This window comes from Carcharodon carcharias, chromosome 13 (assembly GCF_017639515.1).
Source record: "Carcharodon carcharias isolate sCarCar2 chromosome 13, sCarCar2.pri, whole genome shotgun sequence".
NCBI classification, from domain to species: Eukaryota; Metazoa; Chordata; class Chondrichthyes; order Lamniformes; family Lamnidae; genus Carcharodon; species Carcharodon carcharias.
Genome location: NC_054479.1, coordinates 28225823 through 28250618, shown reverse-complemented (window position 1 = coordinate 28250618; position 24796 = coordinate 28225823). Strand labels below are relative to the sequence as shown.

General features: G+C 40.9%; 1 protein-coding gene across 4 annotated transcripts in view; it reads right to left on the bottom strand.

Annotated features, from left to right (window-relative positions):
• Positions 1-246: 246 nt before the first annotated feature.
• The window catches only part of zgc:193801 (uncharacterized protein LOC564476 homolog), a 69091-nt gene continuing 44541 nt past the window's right edge, over positions 247-24796 (bottom strand). For 2 of the 4 annotated variants that reach the window (XM_041203364.1, XM_041203365.1), the window contains exons 4-8: positions 20358-20540; positions 18681-18833; positions 12014-12151; positions 11270-11362; positions 247-2127 (exon numbers count right to left, since the gene is read on the bottom strand). In XM_041203364.1, the coding sequence (XP_041059298.1) occupies positions 1552-2127; positions 11270-11362; positions 12014-12151; positions 18681-18833; positions 20358-20540 (1143 nt within the window). In that variant the 3' untranslated portion in view covers positions 247-1551. Of the gene's footprint in view, positions 2128-2874; positions 2941-11269; positions 11363-12013; positions 12152-18680; positions 18834-20357; positions 20541-24796 lie in introns of all 4 variants that reach the window. The other 2 variants (XM_041203367.1, XM_041203366.1) reach the window with 2 other exon arrangements.

The following is a 24796-nucleotide window of genomic DNA, read 5'->3' as shown; positions in this document are numbered from 1 at the left end:
TGCCCACCTTGGAGCTCATCCCCATAATACAGGCAGGTGGGCACCAAAATTGGCAGCCCAACTGCCATGTTAAAGTGACCAATTAAGGGTCAATTAAGCTGGTTATCAAGCCTAATTGACCCTAATAATACACTACCCACACCATAATACATTTGGCGTGGGGCACAGCAGGAAGCCCAATTTTTAACCTGAAATGGTTAAAGGGTGGGGTGGGGTGGGGGGTTGGAAAGGGGGGGTGGGGGGGGGTCGTCGCTCTTTGGGGGCTGCCCTTTGCAAGATGGCTCCCTTGAGATCGAACTTTCCCTTCATTCCTACCCGCTCCCTCTCTTGAACCCACCTACTCTCCACCACTGACCCTGTCCCCAACGCTCCCAAACCCTTACCTTCTCTAATCGGATTGGCCAACAGCTCCAGAGGGTGGGATTTCTGCCCCAATGCTGAGCAGACCCGCAGAGCTCAAAGCTTTATGGATGCAGAGCTGCTCAGCATTATGCCGACGTGGTTTCTGGGTGGTGGGGTTGGGTGCCTGCCATCCACCACTATGCACCACCCCCCCACACTTATTATTCAACCCAGTATGTCTGGACTGAATACAATGAACCCAAGTGATCTCCTTTCAGTGCATTCACTCTTCAGATTTCTCTGTTAAAGCCTTGCAGAGATCAGGTGAGGCAGAGTTTTGCTATTAACCATTTTGGCACCTCTACTACATCTACGCTGAGTAATTTTGAGGGGTGCAGGGAGGGGGTTTAAGAGGCAAAACACCATCCTGTAAAATCAAAATTACTCCAAAATGAACTGAAAGTAAATGTGTTAGGACATTATTGGCAGTATCTAGAAAGGGATAGTACTTATTTTAAACTTGATTTTCCTTTAGTAACATCTGCATTAAGAGATAAATTGTATTAAAACAGAGGAGATGCCAGTGTTCACATAGGATAGAAGGTAATTTGGTAATTGATGGTCAACATTCGCTACCTGATGATTAAAGTGCCAGAGGCCCTTTCCAAAAAGATTTAACCTCATTCAGTATAAATTTACATTTCCATATCATAATATGAGCTCCTAAAACGTTCATAAAATAGAAAATTTGTTTCAATGGCCTTGGAGTCAAACAAATTACAGAATATTTCATTATTTAAGTTGATCTTGGTCAGCAGCCATCTTATTTTTGAGTTCCCAATACTGTTTTCAGTCAAGGGTTATAATAATAATCCTGGTTTATTTCAATGGTGGTAATTTTGTTTTTGAGAGATCAAGGGTCAGTCTACATTCTTGCTCTCTTACCTTAAAAAGTAAGGACTTATTGTATTGTCTAAATATCTTCTACTGCACAAGGAAGCTGTACAGTATCTCTTTGGCACAAAGCAATCTGAAAAGGTGAAAGTTCATAAGTCAAATAAGTTATCTCTAATGTCCATTTAAAGAAAAACTCAAATTAAGAAGGATCTGAAAATTAAATATTCATCAGATAAATTATTCTTTGAAATATGGAATAAAAATAAGGGCATACATTTAGATACTACACAATAACATAGTAGTATCCTGCTTTTAAGCAGTTCTCTGGATTTTTGGTTGACTTTCTTCAGGATCCTCTTCAGACATGCGTTTGCCAGTGGAAAGTTCAACATGATCATTGATTTCTGTGACAGGATACAGATGTACATGTGTTGGGGAAGATGACTCAATATTTGAAATGGCTGACTCACTGTCTAAATGGACCTCCACAATTTCAAGTGTTGTCAAACCTGCAGATCCATTTGATGAATTATCATTAGGCTCAATGAAGGATATGACATTTCCAGAACTGAGGTCCATTTCAGATGCCGCAATCACATCTTGTGATGTTGACATAATCTCATGCTCAGAGGTCATGATTTCATGTGCTGACGTCACTATACTGGTGGGTATTGTTAGTCTAATGCTGTGACTCTTGGGGGATAAAGTCGTAGTGTCTACTAATGTCTGTTCGGTTGTACACTCAGTTCCATCAGTGCAATCATCTTTAGAGTCCTGAACAGAATCAGAGCTACCGTTAGCTTGATCATTTAACTTGTTATACTCCTTCCTTAGCAGCTCCACCTGCATCTGTAAGAGCTTCTTGTGCTGCATCTCCATCCGCTCAATCTGAAAACAAAGTAACAAATTAGTTCTGGTCACAATTTTTTTTCTGCACCAATTGCTCAGTGTATCCAGTTGTTTTCTCATTACAATATTCACATAAATAATTGAAGCCTTTAATCTCACTTAGGCTTTTGTAATAAAAATATGGAATTATGATGTGGTAATTCTGTCCATCATTAGGTGTTTCAGTGTACATCTGTCCAAAGACTATTTTCATTTTAAACTGATAGCAAAGCAAATAGTAAAAGCAAAATTATATTTCAATAATGAATATCTAGGAGGAATTTACAAGATAGTAAAACTATTCACAGCATTAAATATTCTTCAATTTTCCATACTTAATATTATCCTGCAAACTCAGAGAGGCATTGTGTGTTTTAAATGTATGGTAAAACTGCCTGTTTAAAAAAGATGTGATTTATGCCATCATTGTGAGTCATTCAAACCTCTGTCACACACCACTAAGGGTTACTCAAAGTGAGCATTGGAAAGGCTAACGAGTAAGTTCGACTGCTGGTTGGAGAATAACTTGTGTCATAGGAAGAAGAAGAAAAGGAGGGGTGAGAAATGCCTTAGCATCTTGAAAGTCACCGATGGAATAACTCCCTCTACCATTCAGCTATCGACATTAACTAGCTAACTCACTGCTTGGACTGATTTGTACTGCTAAATACTGGCTATTTTCTTGTGTTAATGTTTGGTCTGGTCAATCCAATGATGCAATGAAGTTAAATTACAATGTTTAGTTACCTGATTGGCCAACAAGTGGATTTTGGAGATATTGGCCAGTTAGAGGTGCATTCGAAGCTGGGAAAGCTGTTTCAAGAAGAATGGAGGGGTCAAAGTAAAATGAGCAACCAGTTAAGAAAAGGTTAAAATAGAACACGAGATCACAAAATTCAGCTTTCAAAAGTAATAAGGTAAGAGCATAAAGCAGCAGCAGAGAATACCAAAATAGCATTGTGAATATCATTTTGAGTTTGTTGTCTAAATAAAGAGTTAGCTTCTTTCAAAATGGTTGTGTATAGTTACTGTCCAGTGTGGCATTAAGGGATACAAAGAAAATTAGTAGTTCAACCCTTGGTTGTGCCAAATTAGAACTGACCTCAGCCTATGTGCTGGGGACAAGGATAATTCATACACATGTAGGATTGCCATATCTCAATCTAATCAGGGGTTAGGTTGGTCAAATTCTTCCAAAGGCAACTGGACAGATTTTTGTTGTATGATACAAGCTTAGAACCTATGCAACTTTTTTCTTTTGGGCAGGATCGGGGTGGCAGACAGGGAGGAATATTACTAGGATGCATACTAAAAGAAATTCAGGGAACAGTGATGTAAACATTCTGGCTCCAGGTTATGACTAAGGAGATATTTTAAGTGGCTATGAAATATAATAAATTCCACCATTATGGGCCTCCAAACACATGTTGACAGCCTTTGTAAATTAATGATGACATTCCAACTGCTGTACACAATCACGGGTAGATGTCGCATTACAGTAATTCATCTTTGCCGTCAATATTTATGTTGGATTCTTCATGATTCAGAACAGGGCAATCTGGTTGATTTCTCTACTTTGGTCTACTTGATGAAAAGTATGCCATGCAAGCACACATAATGACAATCTAACTTTCTTAAATCAGGTTTAAGAATCTTAAATTTTAGATTATGTACCTTAGATGGTTGCGTGTTCCCCATTCATTGAAGGGGGAAAACTGCACTTAAGGGTTGCAACCCAAAAAAAAAGAGGCCATTATCCATTGGGATAGTATTTCAGACCTTTATCCTCATTGTAGGCAACAGGTGTTTTAGGTGTGCAAGAGAGAAATACAAAGTTTTGTATTTTTAAAATGAACTGCATGAGGACAACAATATCAAAGATAGATATTTACCACTCTTCCTTACTTGTTCGTCCTCCACATGTAAATGACTGATACCTTCAATATGCGACTAGCTTGGAGCACAGAAAGGCTAAAATGAATATAATATTACTGAAAAGAGAGACACGTTGCCAAAGCTTTTCATCTTGCACTCATCAGGACAAATGCAAGAATGCTAATTTCAAACGATCACAACCACTTCCCAAGATCCAGGTTAATTTCAAAAAAAGCACAGGGACACATTCCTTTCGTTTGCAGAGAACGGGCCCCTGCATATGGATGTATGTCCCTTCTACCAAGCATAAATGATCCACATTACAAGCTCGACTGATTATCTAAATTAATTAAATAATTAGGCCTTAAGACCTGAACTATGTAACTGCCAGACTGGGTATACGGTAGATGGTGAGAGAGCCATCATGATGGTAAAAGCTACTGCACCTGATTCTCACCAATATACCCGTTGCTGGATCAAAATCCTGGAACCCCCTATCTAACAACAGTGTGGGTGCCTACACCACCCGGACTCCAGCGATTCAAGGCGGCGGCTCATCATCACCTTCTCAAGAGCAATTGGTAATGGGCAATAAATGGTCTTGGAAGTGACATCCACATCTCATGAATGAACAAAAAAAGATAAATATGGTATTTCTGCAATCAGCAGGAATAGGCCAGTTTTTCCAAGTATATATCAAATTCCTTTTTGAAAGTTTCTATTAAATCTGCTTTCACCACCTTTTAGGCCATGCATTCCTAATCAGGACCATTTGCCGCGCAAAAAAAATTATTTCCCTTCTGGTTCTTCTGCCAATTATCTTAAATCTGTGCCCCTTGTCAATGGAAATACTTTCTCCTGATGAGAGATCCCAAAAGGTGGGTACCTCAGCAAGTTTTTTTTTCTCATGGGATGTGGGCATCGCTGCCTAAGCCAGCATTTATTGCCCATCCCTAAATGCCCTCTGAACACAGGCAATTAAGTGTCAACCACACTGTTGTGGGTCTGGAGTCACATGTAGGCAGATTTCCTTCCCTAAACATTAGTGAACCAGCTGTGTTTTTGCAACAATTAGCAATGGTTTCATACGTTTAATTCCACATTTTTATTGAATTCACCATCTGCCCTTGTGGGATTTGAACCCTGGTCCCCAGAACATTACCCTAAGTCTCTGGAATATTAAGATTAAAGCAAAATACTGCGGATGCTGAAAATCTGCAACAAAAACAGAAAATGCTGGAAAAACTCAGCAGGTCGAGCAGCATCTGTGGAGAGAGAAAGAGACTTAATGTTTCGAGTTGGTATGATCCCTCTTCAGAGCTTGAGAGAAGTGGAAATGTGATGAAATTTATATGGTTTAAGGGGGGGGGGGGGTGGGGCAGGTGGAGCTGGATAGAGGGCCAGCGATAGTTGGGGACAAAGGAGGGATTAACAAAGGTATCAGGAACTAAAGGACAAAAGGAGTGTTAATGGTTGTGGTTAGCACTAAAAAAAGGTGCTGATAGTGGCATAAAGGTAAGAAAGCAGAATATAATAATAGCAGAAGGATAGCATTGTGTGAAAGAACAGCATGGAACAAGTAACGGATGGCCCTGTAGGGGATGGGGTGGGGGAGGGGGCAGTGGTGGGGAAAAAAAAAAGGACAGAAAATGGGATAGAAGGGTTGATAAAAAAAGGGGATAAAACCACAGATAAATGAATACAAATAAAAATAAATGGATAAAAAATAAAAATGAATGTAGAAAAAAGGGGATTAAAAAAAGGGGGTGAGAATGGAGGACAGAGTTCATGGTCTGAAGTTGTTGAGCTCAATGTTAAGTCTGGAAGGCTGTAAAGTAACTAACTGGAAGATGAGGTGCTGTTCCTCCAGCTTGTGTTGAGCTTCACTGGAACATAGCAGCAGGCCAAGGATGGACATGTGGGCATTAGAACAGGATGGGGTGTTGAAATAGCAAGCGATCAGAAGGTCTGGATCCTGTTTGCAGACAAACCAAAGGTGTTCCACAAAGTGGTCACCCTGTCTGCGTTTGGTCTTCCCGATGTAGAGGAGACCACATTGGGAGCAGCGGATGCAGTAGACCAAATTAAAGGAGGTGCAAGTGAAGCGCTGCTTCATGTGAAAGGAGTGTTTGGGCCTTTGGATGGTGAGGAGGGAGGAGGTAAAGGGGCAGGTGTTGTACCTTCTGCGATTGCATGGGAAAGTGCTGTGGGAAGGGGATGAGGTGTTGGGGGTGATGGAGGAGTGGACCAGGGTGTACCGGAGGGAATGGTCTCTATGGAATGCTGATAGGTTGAGGATGAGGGGAACATGTGCTTGGCGGTGGCCTCATGCTGGAGTTGGCAGAAGTGGCGGAGGATGATCCTTTGAATGCGGAGGCTAGTGGGTGAAAAGTGAGGACAAGGGGGACCCTAACATGATTCTGAGAGGGAGGGGAAGGTGTGAGGGCAGAGGTGCGGGAGATTGGTCGGTCATGACTGAGGGCCCTGTCAGCCACAGTAGGGGGGAAAACCTCGGTTAAGGAAGGAGGAAGACATGGCAGACACGTGCCATTTTGGAAAGCGGCAGCTTCGGAACAGATGAGACAGAGGCGAAGGAACTGATAGAATGGGATGGAGTCCTTACAGGAAGCAGGGTGTGAGGAACGGTAGTTGAGCTATCTGTGGGAATCAGTGGGCTTATAATGAAATTGGTGTACAGTCTATCACCAGGAATGGAGACAGTGAGGTCAAGGAAGGGAAGGGAACTTTTAGAGATAGACCATGTGAAGGTGATAGAGGGGTGGAAATCGGAAGCAAAATTGTCCAGACGAGAGCATGAAGCGATACCGAAACAGTCATTGATGTACCGACAAAAGAGTTGTGGGAGGGTGCCTGAGTAGGACTGGAACAAGGAATGTTCCACATACCCCATAAAGAGATAGGCATAACTGGAACCCATGCAGGTACCCATAGCCACACCTTTTATTTGGAGGAAGTGAGACAAGTTTAAGGATAAATTGTTCAGTGAGAGAACAAGTTTAGCCAGGCGGAGGAGTAGTGAATAATGGGGATTGTTCGGGCCTCTGTCCAAGGAAGAAGTGGAGAGCCCTCAGACCATCCTGGTGGGGGATGGAGATATAGAAGGGTTGGACATCCATGGCGAAGAGGTGGCGGTTAGGGCCAGGGAACTGGAAATTGTTAACATGACGTAGGGTATCAGAGGAATTGCGGACATAGGTGGGAAGAGGTAGGACAAGGGGAGAGAGAAAGGAGTCAAGATAGGAAGAAATGAGCTCCATGGGGCAGGAACAGGCTGACATGATTGGTCTACCAGGGCAGTTCTGTTTGTGGATTTTGGGGAGGAGGTAGAAGCGGGCTGTCTGGGGTTGGGAGAGTATGAAGTTAGAAGCTGTGGAGGGAAGATCTCCAGAGGAGATGAGGTCAGTGACAGTCCTGGAAACAATGGCTTGATGTTTGGTGATGAGGTCATGGTCCGGGGGGAGGTAGGAGGAAGTGTCTGGGAGTTGACGCTCAGCCTCTGAGAGGTAGAGATTAGTACACCAGACAACAACAGCACCACCCTTGTGGGCGAGTTTGATGACAAAGTCAGGGTTGGGCCTAAGAGAACGGAGTGCAGCAAGTTCAGAAGGTTAGAGTGGGTGAGAGGGGCAGAGAAATTGAGACGGCCCATGTCACGCCGACAGTTCTCAATGAAAAGACTGAAAGCAGGAAAGGTCAGAGGGAGGGGTCCAGGTGGAGGGAGAGTACTGGAGGCGGATGAAAGGATCCATGGAACGGGGTGGGGGGTGAAGGACTCTTGCCCAAAGAAGTGAGCACAGCGACGAAGGCGGCAAAAGAAGAGTCCAGCATCTTGCCGAGCCCGAAATTCATTGAGAGGAGCGTGTAAGTATGAAACTGAGTCCTTTGCTGAGTACAGAATGTTCAGCATCAAAGGAGGGAAGGTCAGAGAGTATACATGGCAAGGGCTGGGATTAGAAGATGGGATGGGGTCAGAGGGATGGGAAGGGGTGGAAGGTGGTGGATGGGCGTTGGTATAAGTTGTTGGAACTTGTGTTCCTTAGCATCTGAAAGGAAGAGGAAAAGTTTCTCGTTAAGGCGTCAGATGAGACAAAGAAGTTCTGAGGAAGGGTCATACGGACTCGAAATATTAACTCGGTTTCTCTCTCTACAGATGCTGTTTGGCCTGCTGAGGTTTTCCAGCATTTTCTGTTTTTGTCTCTGGAATACTAGTCCAGTGACAATACCACTATGCCACCGCCTCCCCATAAAATGAAGTGATAGAAATACTATTATCACAGTAAAAGGTAATCCAGCACATACAGGGGCAGATCATCAGATAATTTCAATTTGGAGACACAATCAGTATAATGCAAATTACAATACCGGTGAACTGTACGCAAAGCTTCAAGAACTCGGGAGAAAGTTCAGCTGCAAGGTTTCAAAGAGTTTTACAACTGCTGCCAAGATGACTATAGGATCGATTATCCCCAAGACGCAAAAATAGTATTGTGCTTAAATCCTGAACCACAGAGGGTGGAAAGTTTGATATGTTGTAAGGAGCCACAGTGACGCAATTTTAAGAACTTGGAGATGCCCAAAAATAAATCACCACTTAAGGTCACATCCAAAGCTGCTAATATGATGCTCAATTCAGAATTTTTCTAGGATATTCAAAGCTCAACAACTGAAATTTATAGTGTGTCTTTAACATAATAAAAAGTCTCAGGATACTATTCATAGTTTGGAGCAGAATATTGATGGACATACCATACATAATGTTCAAAAACAGTCCCATCTTGAACCATTCCTTATGCATCGTCTTAACTGTTTAAAGAGCTTTCATTGGACATGAGGTCAGAAAACTCTTTGCCAACTACAGTTGACCCTTGATTATCCATTGCATCAGAAGTTAATTGCTAGAAAAAGTTTTCACCACAGAAGTTATCACAATGGCAGGAAAGAGCAATGTAATTTTGGGACACAACGCCACAGGCAACTCAAACAATAAAGTTATCTTACTGTAAAGTTTCTCAAGACTTAAAGATATAGTACTTCTCTGGTTGCTTCAATTTTGATATAGATTACTAATATACATTTATACACTAAAACAAATAAATAAAAATAGAATACTCATGCTCCAAGTCCAAATTGATGTCTGATTTTCTAACCTTATAACTATACTGCTGCATTTGCATTGATGCAAAGCAATTTTCAGTGTGTATTAATGGAAAAGCGTTAGAATAACTTTGGAGTTTAAACCAGGTCTGATTGCACCCCGTTTATTTCTGTTCTGTGGGAACCAAGCAAGTAATCAATTGGTTTGAAGAATCCTTACTGAGCCACGCAGAGTCTAAGCCAAGAAATGTAAGTTAGAATATTAAATTCAATATAAAATCATACACAGAAAGTAAACTGAAGGGAGGAAAAGAAAGATAAGTTAAGAGGTTGATAAAAGAGACAGTAAAAAAGTTTTAAAAAATCTTTAAATCTCTAACAATAACTCTACAGGAATGAAACCCTAAACTTATAAATGTTATTTTTCAGTCCCAAAGGTTAAAATTTATCACAATGTTAAAAGTCATATACTTGAATAGGTAAGCTCTAACTTTTCCTGGTGTGTTTAGTATATAGCTTGTAAGTACTGCAACTTCATGTCTTTCATGGATTTGAGTGCCAAGTCTTTTGGCGAGGTACCAGTGTAATGCTTGTGCAGCAGCAGGGCAAGTCAGATTGCAACTTACTGATTTCCACGTTTAACTGCATATGTGTAGACATTGCTATACGATCTTAGACCATAATAATGGTGAATGCTGATTCCTAAATTAGGCCAATATTAAAAATTAGCAATGTAGGGCCTGGCACAGAAATTCTTTTGGCAGATCAATGTGACCCAGAGTGGGTAATAAAACTCTGTTGTGCCAACTGCAGATTGCTTTCCACAAATACTGGTCTAAGAACAGCAGCAATGGTTGAAGTGAAACCTTAGGTGATAACATTATTCGCTATTAGCCCGGATTTTGTTCTCAGCAGTGAAGGAACAGCATATTTCATTTATCTTGTTGACAGCCGCACACAGGTTTGTCAGCAGAGATTTCCTCTAATGCAGTGTCTTTTTCATTGTTGTGGCCACTATAGGGGATCTGTGCCATAGTTAGCAGAACAAGGAACAGCAAGACTCATCAACCTGATTAAGAAATCCTCACTGAGATAGCCAAAGTCCAAACCAATAACAACTTACAATTACATTTCACCTTCACATGGTGAAATATTCCAAGGTGCTTCATAGGAGTGATATCAAGCCAATTAGCTACAAAATGAGATATCAGAACAAATCACCAAAAGCTTTATCAAAGTGAAGGAGTGTCGTAAAGGAGAGGGCGAATTACAGAGGCAGAGATGTTGAGAAATTTAAGGAGGAAATTCCAGAGCTTAGGGCCTTAAGAGTTGAAGGCATGACTGCCAATGGTGGAGCAATTAAAATCAGGGATACTCAAGGGACCTGAACAGGAGGAGTGCAGATATTTTGAAGGGTTATAGAGCTGGAGGAGATTAGAGAAAAGGAAGTGAAAGGTCTTGGAAGATCTTTAAAACAAGAGTAAGGATTTTAAGATTGATGCGTGATGGGCGAATGGAGTTAGGACACAGGCAGCAGAGTTTGAGATGATCTCAAGTTAATGGAAGGTAGAATGTGAGAGGTCAACCAGTTATGTGTTGGAATGAATTAGATTTAAATCGTGTACAGAAAGTGAAAGAAAGATTAGAAAATACAGATGGGTTTAAGCAAGAAGTAAAAGAAACAAACAGAAAAAGTAAAAAAAAAAAAATTTCAAATCTCTAACACTAATTTCCTTTTAAGGAAATGAAACTCCATATTTGCAAAGTTAATTTTTCAGTGCCAGAGAGGTTGTTCAGCTATAATTATCAGGTTGTTAAAAATTTATTCACTCCTGAATGCACCAGCCCACTTTTTCAGGCATTTTGTGTAGAACCTATGGGCAAGTTCAAATCAGTGCATTTCTTTGCAGAATCTATGAGCAAAGACTGCAACATTGCACCCTGTGGGGAAGCAAGGTATCTGTGACAGCATCTTCTGGATTTTCTTGTTTAAGTGCACTTGTGCATACTCCAGAAATTGCTTTCGGATTTCCTTCATTATAACAATGTGTGCTGAAAGCCTCACCATTATTCCCATTGCAAATGTTTGGCCATAGTATAGTTATATGCATAGATAATGTAAACACAAAAAGATTAAATATTTCATAATCACCATTTGATTTATTTTGTTCTCAATATCTTCGGAACATTTATATTGCTTTAGTTCTTCAGCCATTTGCCAATTGGCCTCTGTGAGACCTGCAATCTAAAGCAATTTATATGAATAGTTTTTCAGAAAGTTACAGAAATCTTTTTCAGTAAAAGAGGTAAATTGGAAGCTAACTTATGTCACATGGGTATTTTTTTTAAACTATTAACTTATTGGCATTGCAATTGACACTAGAATAGAGAGCACAGAGAACAAAATAATAGGTGCAATCATAAATGAAAAACAGGAGAATGTCTGTTGCTTTTGTCATTAATAACCTGCTAACATAATCAGCACAGCCAATTTGCTGTTTTAGACTATTTTCAAAATAAATGGCTAGTTATAACAAGATCAAATTTCGCAGTTTTGAAGTTTGCAAAATTTCTAAAATTTTTGGGCTTCCTCATCCCTTTGTGTTCATCTGTTCTTGGTTTACATAATGCCTGTTGTACCGCTGACCAATTTGCTCTGCATTTTCAACATTTTCTGTTTCTGATTCCCAAAATTTGTCATCTTTCTTCTATACATTGTGAATAAGATAGGAAATGGTACAGATATTTTACAGAAACTGTTCCAGTCTTGCATCTCCCCTGACAATTAAATAAAATCATTGCGATTTGCTTTATGTCTGTGAGCATTGCCAAAACTTCTGAGGCACATGATACTAGAAGTAGGTTAGCACTCACTGTCAGTTTTTGTTTTACACACCTGGTCCTTTAGCTGTTGGATTTCCATTTGGAGCCTGCGTTCAGTTTCTGCTTTCTCTATTCGAAGCTGATGATTTTGCTGGTGTAGTTCTAGTAGTTGTTTTTCTATTAGCAGATTTTGATCCAAAGCTTCATCACTCTGAAATATTCAGTTGGAAACATATACTTACATCTAAGTTGCAAAAAGCACATAATAATGAAGGGCTGGAAGAAAGTTGTGATCTTGGATTTTGTTACTTCAACAAAATCTAAAAAGATTGTTCCAGTTTAGATTTTCGTAGAACACCAATTAACTACCACCAGCAAAAGTCAATGTGCAAATGCCAGAATACTTGCTCCCTACTCTCAAGTTAACATGTTAAAGTTAGAAAAGTTGTAAGCTCTGCTCACTGGCTGATTCAGGGACTGCTGCCTTCAGGGTATCTGATACAAAATGCCAGTATCCCTTCAATTGTGAAACATGCCTGGAATATGGTTATAGTTCCAAGAGCATTCAAGTGCACCATTAGATTAAATAATCAGGAGCCGTTATACAAACATTTAAAAAGTAAGTTAAAAATGATTATAATTTAAGAGGCTATTGAGTTATAAATGTTTGAGACAAAAATCAAAACAGCTGACACAGGCAATTTTATGACAGGTATTTCGCAGAATTTGCTGCAAGAATAATGCAGACGCCATTATTAACATGTTTAAGAAAAAGCAATTTGTGGTGAAGAAGGAATATGGCATGGGTTGGGATTTGCACCTCTCCAGTATTTACAACCTTCAGCTGCCAGTGGAGATTGCCCTCAACTTGACAGAGAGGTTCAAGAACATTCGATGTGCTATAAAAATGAGTTAAACTCAATGCAGTTAGGGCTGCTATTTCACAGTATAAGGACATTATTAATGGGGTAGTTTATGTTTCTAAAAGCTTTCCACTTTGAAGCTAGTTAGTAATTAATGTTAATTGTTCTGCCACATAAAGTATGCAAGTTAAAATGAGGAGATCATATATGGAAGTAAATCCTTCACAGAGAAACCAAATGCATTTGGGAATACAACTATTTGATAGAATGGAAGGGAAACAAAAAAAACAAAGCACAGATTAAAAAGAGCTAATTGAGAAAATACAGGCTTGTGACTGGCTTGCAAGACAAGAAATGTTTCTGGCAAGCAGAGACGAGGATTATGAAATTTGATTTGTTGTGTATTCCTGTATGGCAGCTGGGGGGTTTTAAATTAGATTAATTAATAAATCGAGAATAAAAAGCTAGAATCAGTAATGATAATCATGAAACTACTGGATTGTCGTGAAGTCCCAACTGTTTTACTGATAACGCTCATTAAAGCAAATCTGCCATCTTTACCCAGTTTAGCCTACACGTGACTCCAGACCCACATAAATGTGGTTGATTCTCAACTACCCTCTAAAGCAGCCTAGCAAGCTGCTCAGTTGTATCAAACTGCTATAGTTTATAGTACCTACCACAATAATGGAGTACAGGACTTAAGGCAGCTCACCATCACCTTCTCAAGGGCTGTATGGGATGGGAAATAAATGCTGACCTTGCCAACAACGCTCACATCACATGAACAATAGCTGTCATGTGTAGGCAATGGTTGTCTTTGGTTCTTGAATTTCATGTATTAAAATTAATCTGAACCCTGAACAGGAGGATGTAAGCCAAAAAAAAAAGTCTGGATTCTTCTATATCTTCATGTTCCATGTTATGGAGGCAAGAAAATACTTCACATCTTCCTGCATATAATTCAGTGATATTTTTAATACATTTTGTTTCAATAATCAGGTGTCCAAGTCACAATGTTGGAGCTTTGGCAAACATTCGAATCTTTAAATTTTATTGATTAATAGACTATTGATCATGTCATTCACCAAGGTCCTTGTTGTCCTCGCCACTCTTAACAATTCAAACTTTCTGCAATTTACAGCCTAAATTAGTTGGAGCTGAACAGCAAGAGAAATACAAAACTCACAGCACTAACTGCAAAATGCCCCACTCTCTCAAACTCTGGGCCATTATGCCCTCAGCTGAAAATGTGTTATTGTTGATTATAACCAAGTTTCCTCAGGGAGGAAAACAATAATGGAGACTTCACCACTTTTGCATCATGACGCAAACATCAACATGGCTCACAACTGTACCCAATCAAAAGAAGCAGAAATGCACACATAACTGGGCACCGTTCTATCCAGATGTTTGGAATTCAGGTATATAGGTCCAAATATTTGCCGGGGTGTAAGAAGTGGTGGGAAGCCACAGGCTGGGATCTTTGAGAGGGAGGGATTGTGGCTTGTGGTTTGAAGAGGAGGGTGTGATTATTGGGACAATGGGGTGGGAAAAAATGGGGTGGGGTGCAATCGGCAGAGGGATTTTTGTTTTATTCATTCATGGGGCGTGCGTGTCACTGGCTAGACCAGCAATTGTTGCCCATCCCTAATTACCCTTGAACTGAGTGTCTTGCTAGGCCATTTCAGAGTCACCCACATTGCGGTGGGTCTGGAGTCACATGTAGGCCAGGCTGGGTAAGGATGGCAGTTTTCCTTTTCTAAAGGACATCAGTGAATCAGGTGGATTTTTACAACAATCACTGATAGTTTCATGGTCACCATTACTGAGACTAGCTCGCAAATCCAGATTTATTAATTAAATTTAAATTCTATCTACTGCCATGGTGGGATTTGAACCCTTCCTCTAGGCATTAGCCTGCGCCCTGGATTACTAATCCAGTGAAATTACCACTACACCATACACTGCCGCGACTATGCGTCGGTGGTAGAAGGAGTGATTGTTTGTGAATGGCATGCCAATCAAATGGGCTGCTTTGACCTGGATGGTATCCAACTTCTTGAGTGTTGCTAGAGCTGCACTCATCTAGGCAAGTGGAGAGTATTCACTCACACTCCTGACTTGTGCCTTGTAGATGGAGGACAGGCTTCTGGAAGTCAGGAGGCGAGTTACTCACTGCAGGCTTCCTAGCCTCTGATCTGCTCTTGTAGCTACAGTATTTATATGGCTAGACCAGTTATGTTTCCAATCAATGGTGGCCCCCAGGATGTTGTTAGTAGGGAATCCAGCGATAGTAATGCAATTGAATATCAAGGGATGAAAGTTAGATTTTCTATTGCTGGAGATGGTCATTGCCTGGCACCTGAGGGCATGAATGTTACTTGCCACTTATCAGCCCAAGCCTGGATATTTTCCAGGTCTTGCTGCATTTGGACATTCAGTATCTGAGGAGTTGGGAATAGTGCTGAACATTGCGCAATCATCAGTAAACATCCCCACTTCTGACCTTATGTGGCAGGAATGTCATTGGTGAAGGAGCTAAAGATGGTTGTGCCTAGTACATTATCCTGAGGAACTCTTGCAATGATGTCCTGGAACTAAGACAATTGACCTTCAACAATCACAACCATCTTCCTTTGTGCTAGGTATGACTGCAGTCAGAGGTGAGATTTCCCCCATGATTCCCATTGACTCCAATTTAGCTAGGGATCCTCGATGCCACATTTAGTCAAATGCTGCCTTGATGTCAAGGGCAGCCATTCTCAACTCACCTCTGGAGGTTAGCTCTTTTGTCCATGTTTGAACCAAGGCTATAATGAGGTCAGGAGCTGTGTGGCCCTGGCGGAACCCAAACTGAGCATCAGTGAACAGGTTATTGCTAAGCAAGTGACTCTTGATGGCACTGCTGATGACCCGTTCCATCACTTTACTAATGATCAAAAGTAGACTGATGGGACGGTAATTGGCTGGGTTCGATTTGTCGTGTGTGTGTACAGGACATACCTGGGCAATTTTCCACATAGCCAGGTAGATGCCAGTGTTGTAGCAATCACTGGAACTACTTGGCTAGGGTTGCAGCAAGTTCTGGAGTACAAGTCTTCAGTACTATTGCCGGGATATTGTCAGGGCCCATAGCCTTTGCAGTATCCAGTGCCTTCAGCTGTGTCTTGATATCACATGGAGTGATCAAATTGGCCGAAGATCGGCATCTGTGATGCTGGGGAGCTCTGGAGAAGGCCGAGATGGTTCAACCACTCAGCACTTCTGGATGAAGATTGTTGCAAATGCTTCAGCCTTATCTTTCACACTGATCTGCTGTGTTCCCCCATCATTTAGGGGATATTTGTGGAGCCTCCTCCTCCAGTGTGTTGTTTAATTGTCCTCCACCATTCCTGACTGGATGCGGCAGGGCTGCAGAGCTTAGATCTGATCCGTTGGTTGTGGGATCACTTAGCTCTGTCAATTGCATGCTGTTTATACTGTTTGGCGTACAAGTAGTCCTGTGTTGTAGCTTCACCAGTCGACACTTCATTTATAGGTATGCCTGGTGCTGCTCCTGGCATGCCCTCCTGCACTCCTCATTGACCCAAAGGCTTCCAGGGGAGTGCTCCTGCTCCTTTGGGACACAATGGACTGGATTTAATGGCGGCAATGGAGGTGTCGCTTGCTGGCTGAAGAGCCACTGAGAGGCCCAATCGCCTTTTTTAGGTAAGGCCCATCACATCCAACTGTCTGGTACTTGACAGGCCGCCATTGGTCCTTTCTTGGGATCAAGGACCCCTGAGAACTGCCAGCCATACAGAGGTCGGCAACTCTACTAAACAGCAGCGTTGCCAGGGAGGGATGGCTGCTGGTGCACACAAGCGAGTGTTGGTGGGGGGGAGGAGGATCTTGGGGAAGAGGTGGGGATGCTGTGGGGTCAGCAGCAAGGGCAGAGGAGTGGCTTGTCAAAGGGCCCCAATTTTCTGATGCTGGGTCTCTTAATCAAGCACCGAGAGCCTGACAATGTGGAATGTCCCCCTACTCTTCCTGGCTTTCCCACAGACTTAATCGGGATGGAGGTGGGAAGGTGGCGGGGTCCCCACCCGCCATCCTTGCACCTGATTAAATTCCCTCCCTGCCACCAAACTTGCCACAGAGGAGGGCATTAAATTCCACCCAACTTGTGCTGAAAAGGAAAGATCTGTTGTGGAGATGGCTGGGGGGTACACGGTATAATTAATATCAAGGCAATAGGTTCTGTGGTCCGCTAGGAACGGGATGTAGAGATGCATCTGTGAATAATCATCGAGAGTTCCTAATTTCAACCACGCTGTAAGGTGAGGTATGAAGTGGAGGCTGATCACTTCCCCTTTAAAGGAGGGATTAGGGGCAGGTCATGCATACCACTTTGATATCTCGTATCTGACATAGGCTGACCAAAAAACGAAGGATGAAAAGAATGGGGAAGGTGCAATAAGAGAATTAAAATGAAAAATTTAGGATTACAAACTTGTACAGCTGTCCGGTTTTCTGTTGGAAAATAATCCATTATATTTCTCATGGTTACATAAAAATGAGTGCATTTTATCTGAAAGTTGATTGTGGTGGTAGGGTTGCTTTAAAGGCAGAGGGCATTCTGACTGTTGTGTTGGACTGATGCATTGAAGCAAAACATAATAACAATGTATCATCTCAGGCTACACATTAAAATAGCCATAACCTACAGGGAAATGCTGCAGCAGTCTAGACTGCTGCACTCATATTCCAATTAATCCAGGTCTGCTCTTATAGAACAATGAAAACCTAGCTGCCTTAAATAATGTCTATGCTGACTCACTCTTGTCTTAAACCAGGCAGTGAGTGAATGTCAAAGCCTTACATCAGGAGGCTGATTAACCCTTTTATTGGTTGAATTGTTCCAGAAGAGTGCTCAGAGCCATTACTGTAAATATAGAAGGATCTAAACATACTTCTTTAAGTTGCTGGTGGCAGAAGCAAGGCTTCTTAATTTTCCTTTATTATTTCCCACCTAGAATTTACAGGAATTTCCATAATTTCAAAGAGAATCCAGTTTCTGCTTCTAAAAAGAAATAAGATCCACCACTCTACAATTTTGAAAATTTTAAGTTAATTGCAATTCAGCTGCCTAAACCAAAAGCATGGCAATTGAGGGTGGTAAATGGGAACATGACTTATAATACAGATTTCAATTGCTCTCAAGGGAAAAAGACAAATATTAGTATTTTAAATATAATATTATTTATGCATATTGCTAACCATCTGCTGTTACTGTAGATGATGAGTCTTTTTACAGAATTAGCTTTTCTGGCTCTCATATCATAAAGTCTCCTCTATCAGGCTTATTCAACCATGTACTGTCTTCTGTATAAATATGACAATTAATGAATTTGAAGTTTCATCCTCTTCTGATTCCTCCAACCCCCTTCCACTGAATCCTGATTGTTCCCAATACAGCAGCCAGCCCCAATTCTCTGTGGTAATGCCAGGGTACAGTGGTGAAGTCATCAAGCCAGAAGCGGTTCCGTAGATGTTGGGAGTGGGAGGGTGGGTATGATGCTATGGAGTATGGAGTGGCACAGTTGCAGTGGGAATCTTAAAGTGCAAAGGTCTCCTGGGCTGTTGAAGCAGTGTCTGGAAGATCCATGCCCCATTCCAGGAAACTCACCAGCCAACCAGGTTAGGCATATCTAATGCTGCTAGGCCAGCTGAAACCAACACACACAGCAAACTGGAGATCAATCCTGGGTCCATCCTGGTTTGTACAGCTCTTCTACACATTGAGATTTGGACAGAGTCAAAATAAACGTGAACACCATCTTTAACAACCCAACTGAAAATTTGCAAACTACACCAAATGCATTAGAATTTTACCTGATCTGTAATTAGGTTTGTAGTATCATTGTATACAAGCTCTCCATTTTCCCCATCTGGGTCCATAAGTACCAGAGTCTGATGTCCTACAGCTGATGTAGAACCCATAGTCTCTTCTGCACCAACTGTGATCCCATTGGTCAGACTGCTATCCTTTTAAAAAGATAATAAATAATGCATATTTTGAATGATATTGTTCCTAAGATGTTGAACTGTTTTTTTTTTTAAATACCTACTTTGGGAATTTGATGTCTTAGCAATTCTTAAACTTTGAAGTTTTTAGCTAACATCCATCAGAACTGCATTAGAATTCCCATCATGAGATTTTATATTTCTAGCAGGACAATCAAATAACTGCAAAATTGAAATATTTAATAATAAAATGTGACATAAGAATGTCTAATGTAATCCAGCAAACAAAGTCTTGTGATTTGAATGGTTTTAAAACTGAGATTTCATTCTTGTTAATGTCCACTCTATTTTTAATAATATCTTTGCTTTCACTTTCATTTTATTCCACATATGCACAGCCATTAGTATAGCAGTATTTAAAAAACTGAACTCCACATGAAAAAGCCATGACATTACAAAAATGAAAAATTAACAGGACTTAGGCTTGGAAGTTTGAAAGGTTTTGGACAGAGTAAACATTCTTTGTTTGAAGATGCAGTTGTAGGATAATTCAGGGGAATGAAAGCAAATTATTCCTGCAGCAGAGATAAACAAGGTAAAAATAATAAAGAATGAAAACTAGCACAAGCCATTAAAAAGTATACTATAAATTTAATCAGTGTGCTATTTTAAAAAATTGCAAAACAGTTATCATGATTATTTATCTCAAAGGGGGTTTAAATAACAGGCGTAACTATCAGATATAAGTTTTATGTGAATCCTTTATGAATTCCAAATGTCATTCACTTTCATGCATACAAGAATTTTTTCAGACCCATGTATGTCGCCTACCCTCAAATTTATTTCTGCAAATTACTGTTAAACATACAAAAAGTTATTTTCAACCAGATTCCATCAATTTGGTGAAATTAAGAGATTTATTTTAGTGCTTTGATGTTTCTAGTTTATTTTACTGTATCTGGTTGACAATTAGGTAGGCATTTATTCATAGTGCACAATCAAGATGCTAATTGATTTTCCCATTTTGGACAAAGAAAATAAAGACAGCGTTTACATAATTGCATAACAGCAGTCTGTTTTTATACAAAAAATTGAATGGCTTGTTAGTATTTTCTGCACTTAGGAATTGCGTGACTTTCTTATTCAAGAAATCAAACAACAACAAATGTTTCAAGATGTGCATGGAAACTCAAGCAAAATCACTTGCGCACTTACAAACTTTGAACAAAATCCTTTTAAGTGTACATCTAATTATTTAACTAATTTCCTACAGTTTGTACAATACACTTTTCTCCTCTCATTTTGTCATAAATTTAGCTGCCGCACATTAGGATCAAATAACTGCAAAATTGAAATATTTAATAATAAAATGTGACATAAGAATGTCTAATATAATCCAGCAACCAAAGTCTTGTGATTTGAATCGTTTCCATGCGAGTGGAAAGGTCATGTTAATGAAGAACAACAGCTGGGTGATATTGCGATTGCAAAAGAAATTATCATCTGATTTTGGATGTGCAAAATTGGTGTGCTTTGTTGACCTACCTTTCCAGCTTGTCCAGTAATATTATCACTTTTCTCTGTGGTTGATGTGTTAATGGTTGCTTCTGTCACAACAGGACTAATTGATGTGATATCCACTGCCCCACCAGAGGTAACTTGGCTGCCTCCATAAGCTTTATGGTGAGCTTCTGCACTCTGTTCATAATACTGTCGACTATTTACCTCCTGAAAAGTGAGTTTAAAAAAAAGTGATTGCACACAACATATTATCACATTGAAATTGGTAACCATTTTTAAGTGCAATTTTTAATTACAAATCAGTTTTATGGGTTTTATAAATAGTTTTATATAAGTAGTGCCGATAAATATGTAGAACCGCCTACCTCTGAACAGTTCAAGATCAGCTTGGACAACATTGGATCTGCTAATTATCCATCCTTACAGAACAGGCATTACATTATTCTACATGGTTCTGTTCTTTTTACTTGTGTATGTTATATTCTATTGTATTGGTACCGAGTATCCTGTTTTTATTTTATTTTAAATGTCTCCTATTTCCTTGTACACAATTCCACTTCTTTAGCCAAGTATGTTGACATGCCTTTCATTTATTTCTTCTTCAAAATGTGGCAAATATAAGAATGTGAAAAAAATAAATTGACAGTAGTTTAAATGTGCAACAAATTACATAGCCTCAAACAAAGAAGATTGCCTCCATTGCCTCTGAGAACCCATTCTCATCCCGTGAGGTTTCCAATGTGATGGTTGTTATCTTCTGTAAGCCATCAGGAAGTGCAATAAAACCCACATAAACTCTTCACGTCTGATTCATGCAGCTTGGACTGCATTCCAGATGTTAAGGGGCAATATGCTAACTCACTGGCCCATTCTGCGACCCTAGCTGGATTTTTTGACAACTCAAGTGGGCATGTCAGAATATTCTGAAGTATCATATCTTTCCTTTCCACAATGAACACCAGATATGCCAATAAGCACGTATAGGAACTTTTACTTTGCCCTACATAGTCTAGTTAGTAGATTTACATGTGCAAATTAGCTATTCATTGGCCCAGAATTTTGCTGGAGGAATTAGGGTGTGGTTACCAGCACTCAACATTATGATGAAGTAAATCAGACAGCAACTTCCAATGTTCACACATGTGCAGTTAAACATGAAAATCAGAAAGTTGGTGTCCAAATTTGCCTAATCCTCCACAGGCTTCACAACACCGGTACTTCACTGAGAAACTGCACTGAAACATATGAGGGGGTGTGAAGTTATGTTGCTTACCCACAAGATACCACTAATCACACTAAAGCAAATTAGAGCTTGCCCATTCAAGTGTAAATGAATTTCTAACAGGGTGGTAAGTTTTAATTAATCCTGAAAATTTAATCATACAAGTGTGGAGTTTCATATCTTCAGATTTTAATTTTTGTTAGATGCTCAAAAATATTTTTTTTAAATTGTTTCTTTTTATTTTTGTTATTTCCCTCCCTTTATTTTGGTTTCTATAAATGATTTGACATTTAATTAAATCTTTTTAACTTACATTTCCTGGTTTAGACTGTGAGCATCAGTGAGGATTCTCTAATTCATTGAAGAGATGTACTACTGCTTGCCCTATTCATAGAAGTCCCCCATACAATGTGCCGTGCTCTGATAACCGCAAGCTCCCATGTAAAAGCCTCCTAAAATTCTATGAGCAACTGTTAAGTGCAATAAACGGCAAGCAATGGTTCTTCACCACTGACCACAAAATCCAGGCCATTATCAACAACGAAAACAAAAATTACTGGAAAAACTCAGGTCTGACAGCATCAGTGGAGAGAAAGACAGAGTTAACGTTTCAAGTCTGTATGACTTCTTCAGAACTACAGAGAAGAAAAATGTGAAATACATACTGGTTAAGGGGGGTGGGACAGGTGAAGCTGGATAGAAGGCCAGTGACAGGTGGAGGCAAAGGAGAGATTGCGAAAGATGTCATAAACGAAAGGCTGAAGCAGTGTTGATAGTGGTGATACTGGCTAAAGGAAGTGCTAATGGTGACATTAAGAGCAGAAAGCAGGATGAGCAAGTGACAGATGGCCCTAGTGGGGATGGAGTGGGTGGGAGAAAAGGTCAAAATGGACTGAAAGGTGGGGATAAAACAATAAATGGAAATGAATTTTAAAAATAATAATAATGGAAATAGGTGGGGAAAATATATATAAAAATTAAAAAACAAATATTTGGAAAAAGGGGATCAAAAAGGGGTGAGGATGGAGGATAGAGTTCATGATCTGAAGTTGTTGAACTTAATGTTAATTCCGGAAGGCTGTAAAGTGCCTAGTTGGAAGATGAGGTGCTGTTCCTCCAGGTTGCGTTGAGCTTCACTGGAACATTTCAGCAGGCCAAGGACGGACATGTGGGCACGACAGCAGGGTGGTGTGTTGAAATGGCAAGCAACAGGGAGGTCTGGGTCATGCTTGCGGACAGACTGAAGGTGTTTCGCAAAGCGGTCACCCGGTCTGCATTTGGTCTTCCCGATGTAGAGGAGACCACGTTGGGAGCAGCGAATGCAGTAGACCAAATTGAGGGAAGTGTACTTGAAAGGAGTGTTTGGGCCCTTGGACGGTGAGAAGGGGGTGTGGGGGGGAGTAAAGGGGCAGGTGTTGCATCTTCTGTGATTGCATGGGAGGGAGGGGGTTGAGGGTGATGCAGGAGTAGACCAGGGTGTCCTGGAGGGAATGCCGACCGGGGCGGTGGGGGGTGGGTGAAGGGAGGATGTGTTTGGTGGTGACATCATGCTGAAGTTGGCAGAAATGGCAGAGGGTGATCCTTTGAATGTAGAGGCCGGTGGGGTGATAAGTGAGGACAAGGGGGACCCCATCATGGTTCTGGGAGGGAGAGAAAGGTGTGAGGGCAGAGGCACAGGAAATGGGTCGGTCATGCTTGAAGGCCCTGTCAAGGATTGTGGGTGGAAAACCTCGGTTAAGGAAGAAGGAAGACATGTTAGAAGCAATGTTTTGGAAAATGGCATCATCGGAACAGAATGCAACGGAGGTGAAGGAGCAGGGAGAATGGGATGGAGTCCTTAGAGGAAGCAGGGTGTGAGGAGTTGTAGCCGAGGTAGCTGTGGGAGTTGGTGGGCTTGTAATGAATATTGGTGGACAGTCTATCACCAGAAATAGAGACAGAGAGGTCAAGGAAGGAAAGAGGAGTGTCAGAGATGGACCACGTGAAAGTGATGGAGGGGTGGAAATTGGAAGCAAAATTCATAAATTTTTCCAGGTCCAGATGAGAGCACAAAGCAGCACCGAAACAGTCATCGATGTACCGGAGAAAGAGTTGTAGGAGGGGGCCTGAGTAGGACTGGAACAAGGAATGTTCCACATGCCCCATAAAGAGACAGGCATAATAGGGGCTCATGCAGATACCCATAACCACACCTTTTATTTGGAGGAAGTGAGACGAGTTTAAGGAGAAATTGTTCAGTGAGAGAACAAGTTCAGCCAGGCGGAGGAGAGCGGTGGTGGATGGGGATTGTTCGGGCCTCTGTTCTTTTATCCAGGTCATTATGTCTCCTGTATTAATAAGTTTTTTTTTCAAAGAAATGCATTTTCCGTTTTTCCCCTTTCTTTTCTTCCTAATTTCATGGCTTTCCTCTCTTTGTAAACTGCCACCTGTCACACCCCACAATGAACCATTCCATAGTGCAGTTTGTCACTGTATTGACAATAACAATTTGCATTGATAAAGTGCTCTTAACAAAATGTCCTAAGGCGTCACAGAGTGTTACCAAACAGAATTTGACATTGAGCCAGATAATGAGATATTAGAACAGGTAACCTAAAGTGGTGGATTTGAAGGAGTGTCTTAAAGGTGGAAAGAGAGGTATAGATGGGAGAGGCGTAGGGTGGTATTCCAAAGCTTAGGGCTTCAATAACTGAAGGCACAGCTGCCAATAGTGCAATGATTAAAATTATGTTGTGCAAGAGGATAGAATTGGAGGAGTACAGTTATCCCGGAGGGCTGGAGGGGGTTAGAGACAGGGAGGGGAAAAGTCATGGAGGAATTTGAAAACAGAGATAAGAATTTTAAAATGAGTTATTTCTCAGTTAGAAGCCATGTAGATCAGTGCACACAGGGGTGATGATGATTTAGTATGAGTTAGTGCAAAGGCTGTAGTTTTAGATTACCTCAAGTTTACAAAATTGGAAGATGGAAGGCCAGGCAGGAGTGCATTGAAGTGGTCAAGTCTAGAGGCATGGATAGGGGTTCCAGTAGCAGTTGAGCTAAGTCAGGCGATGTTGAAAGGTAGTATAGGCAGTCCCAATGATGGCAGGTCTGGCTGGAAGCTCAAGGGTTAAATGCGACATTAAGGTTGTAGACATTTTGGACCAGCTCCAGACAGTTGCAACGGAGAGATGGAGTCACGGAACAGTGTTTGCAGCAGGGAACAAGGACAATGGCTTCAGTCTTCCTGATATTTAGTTGG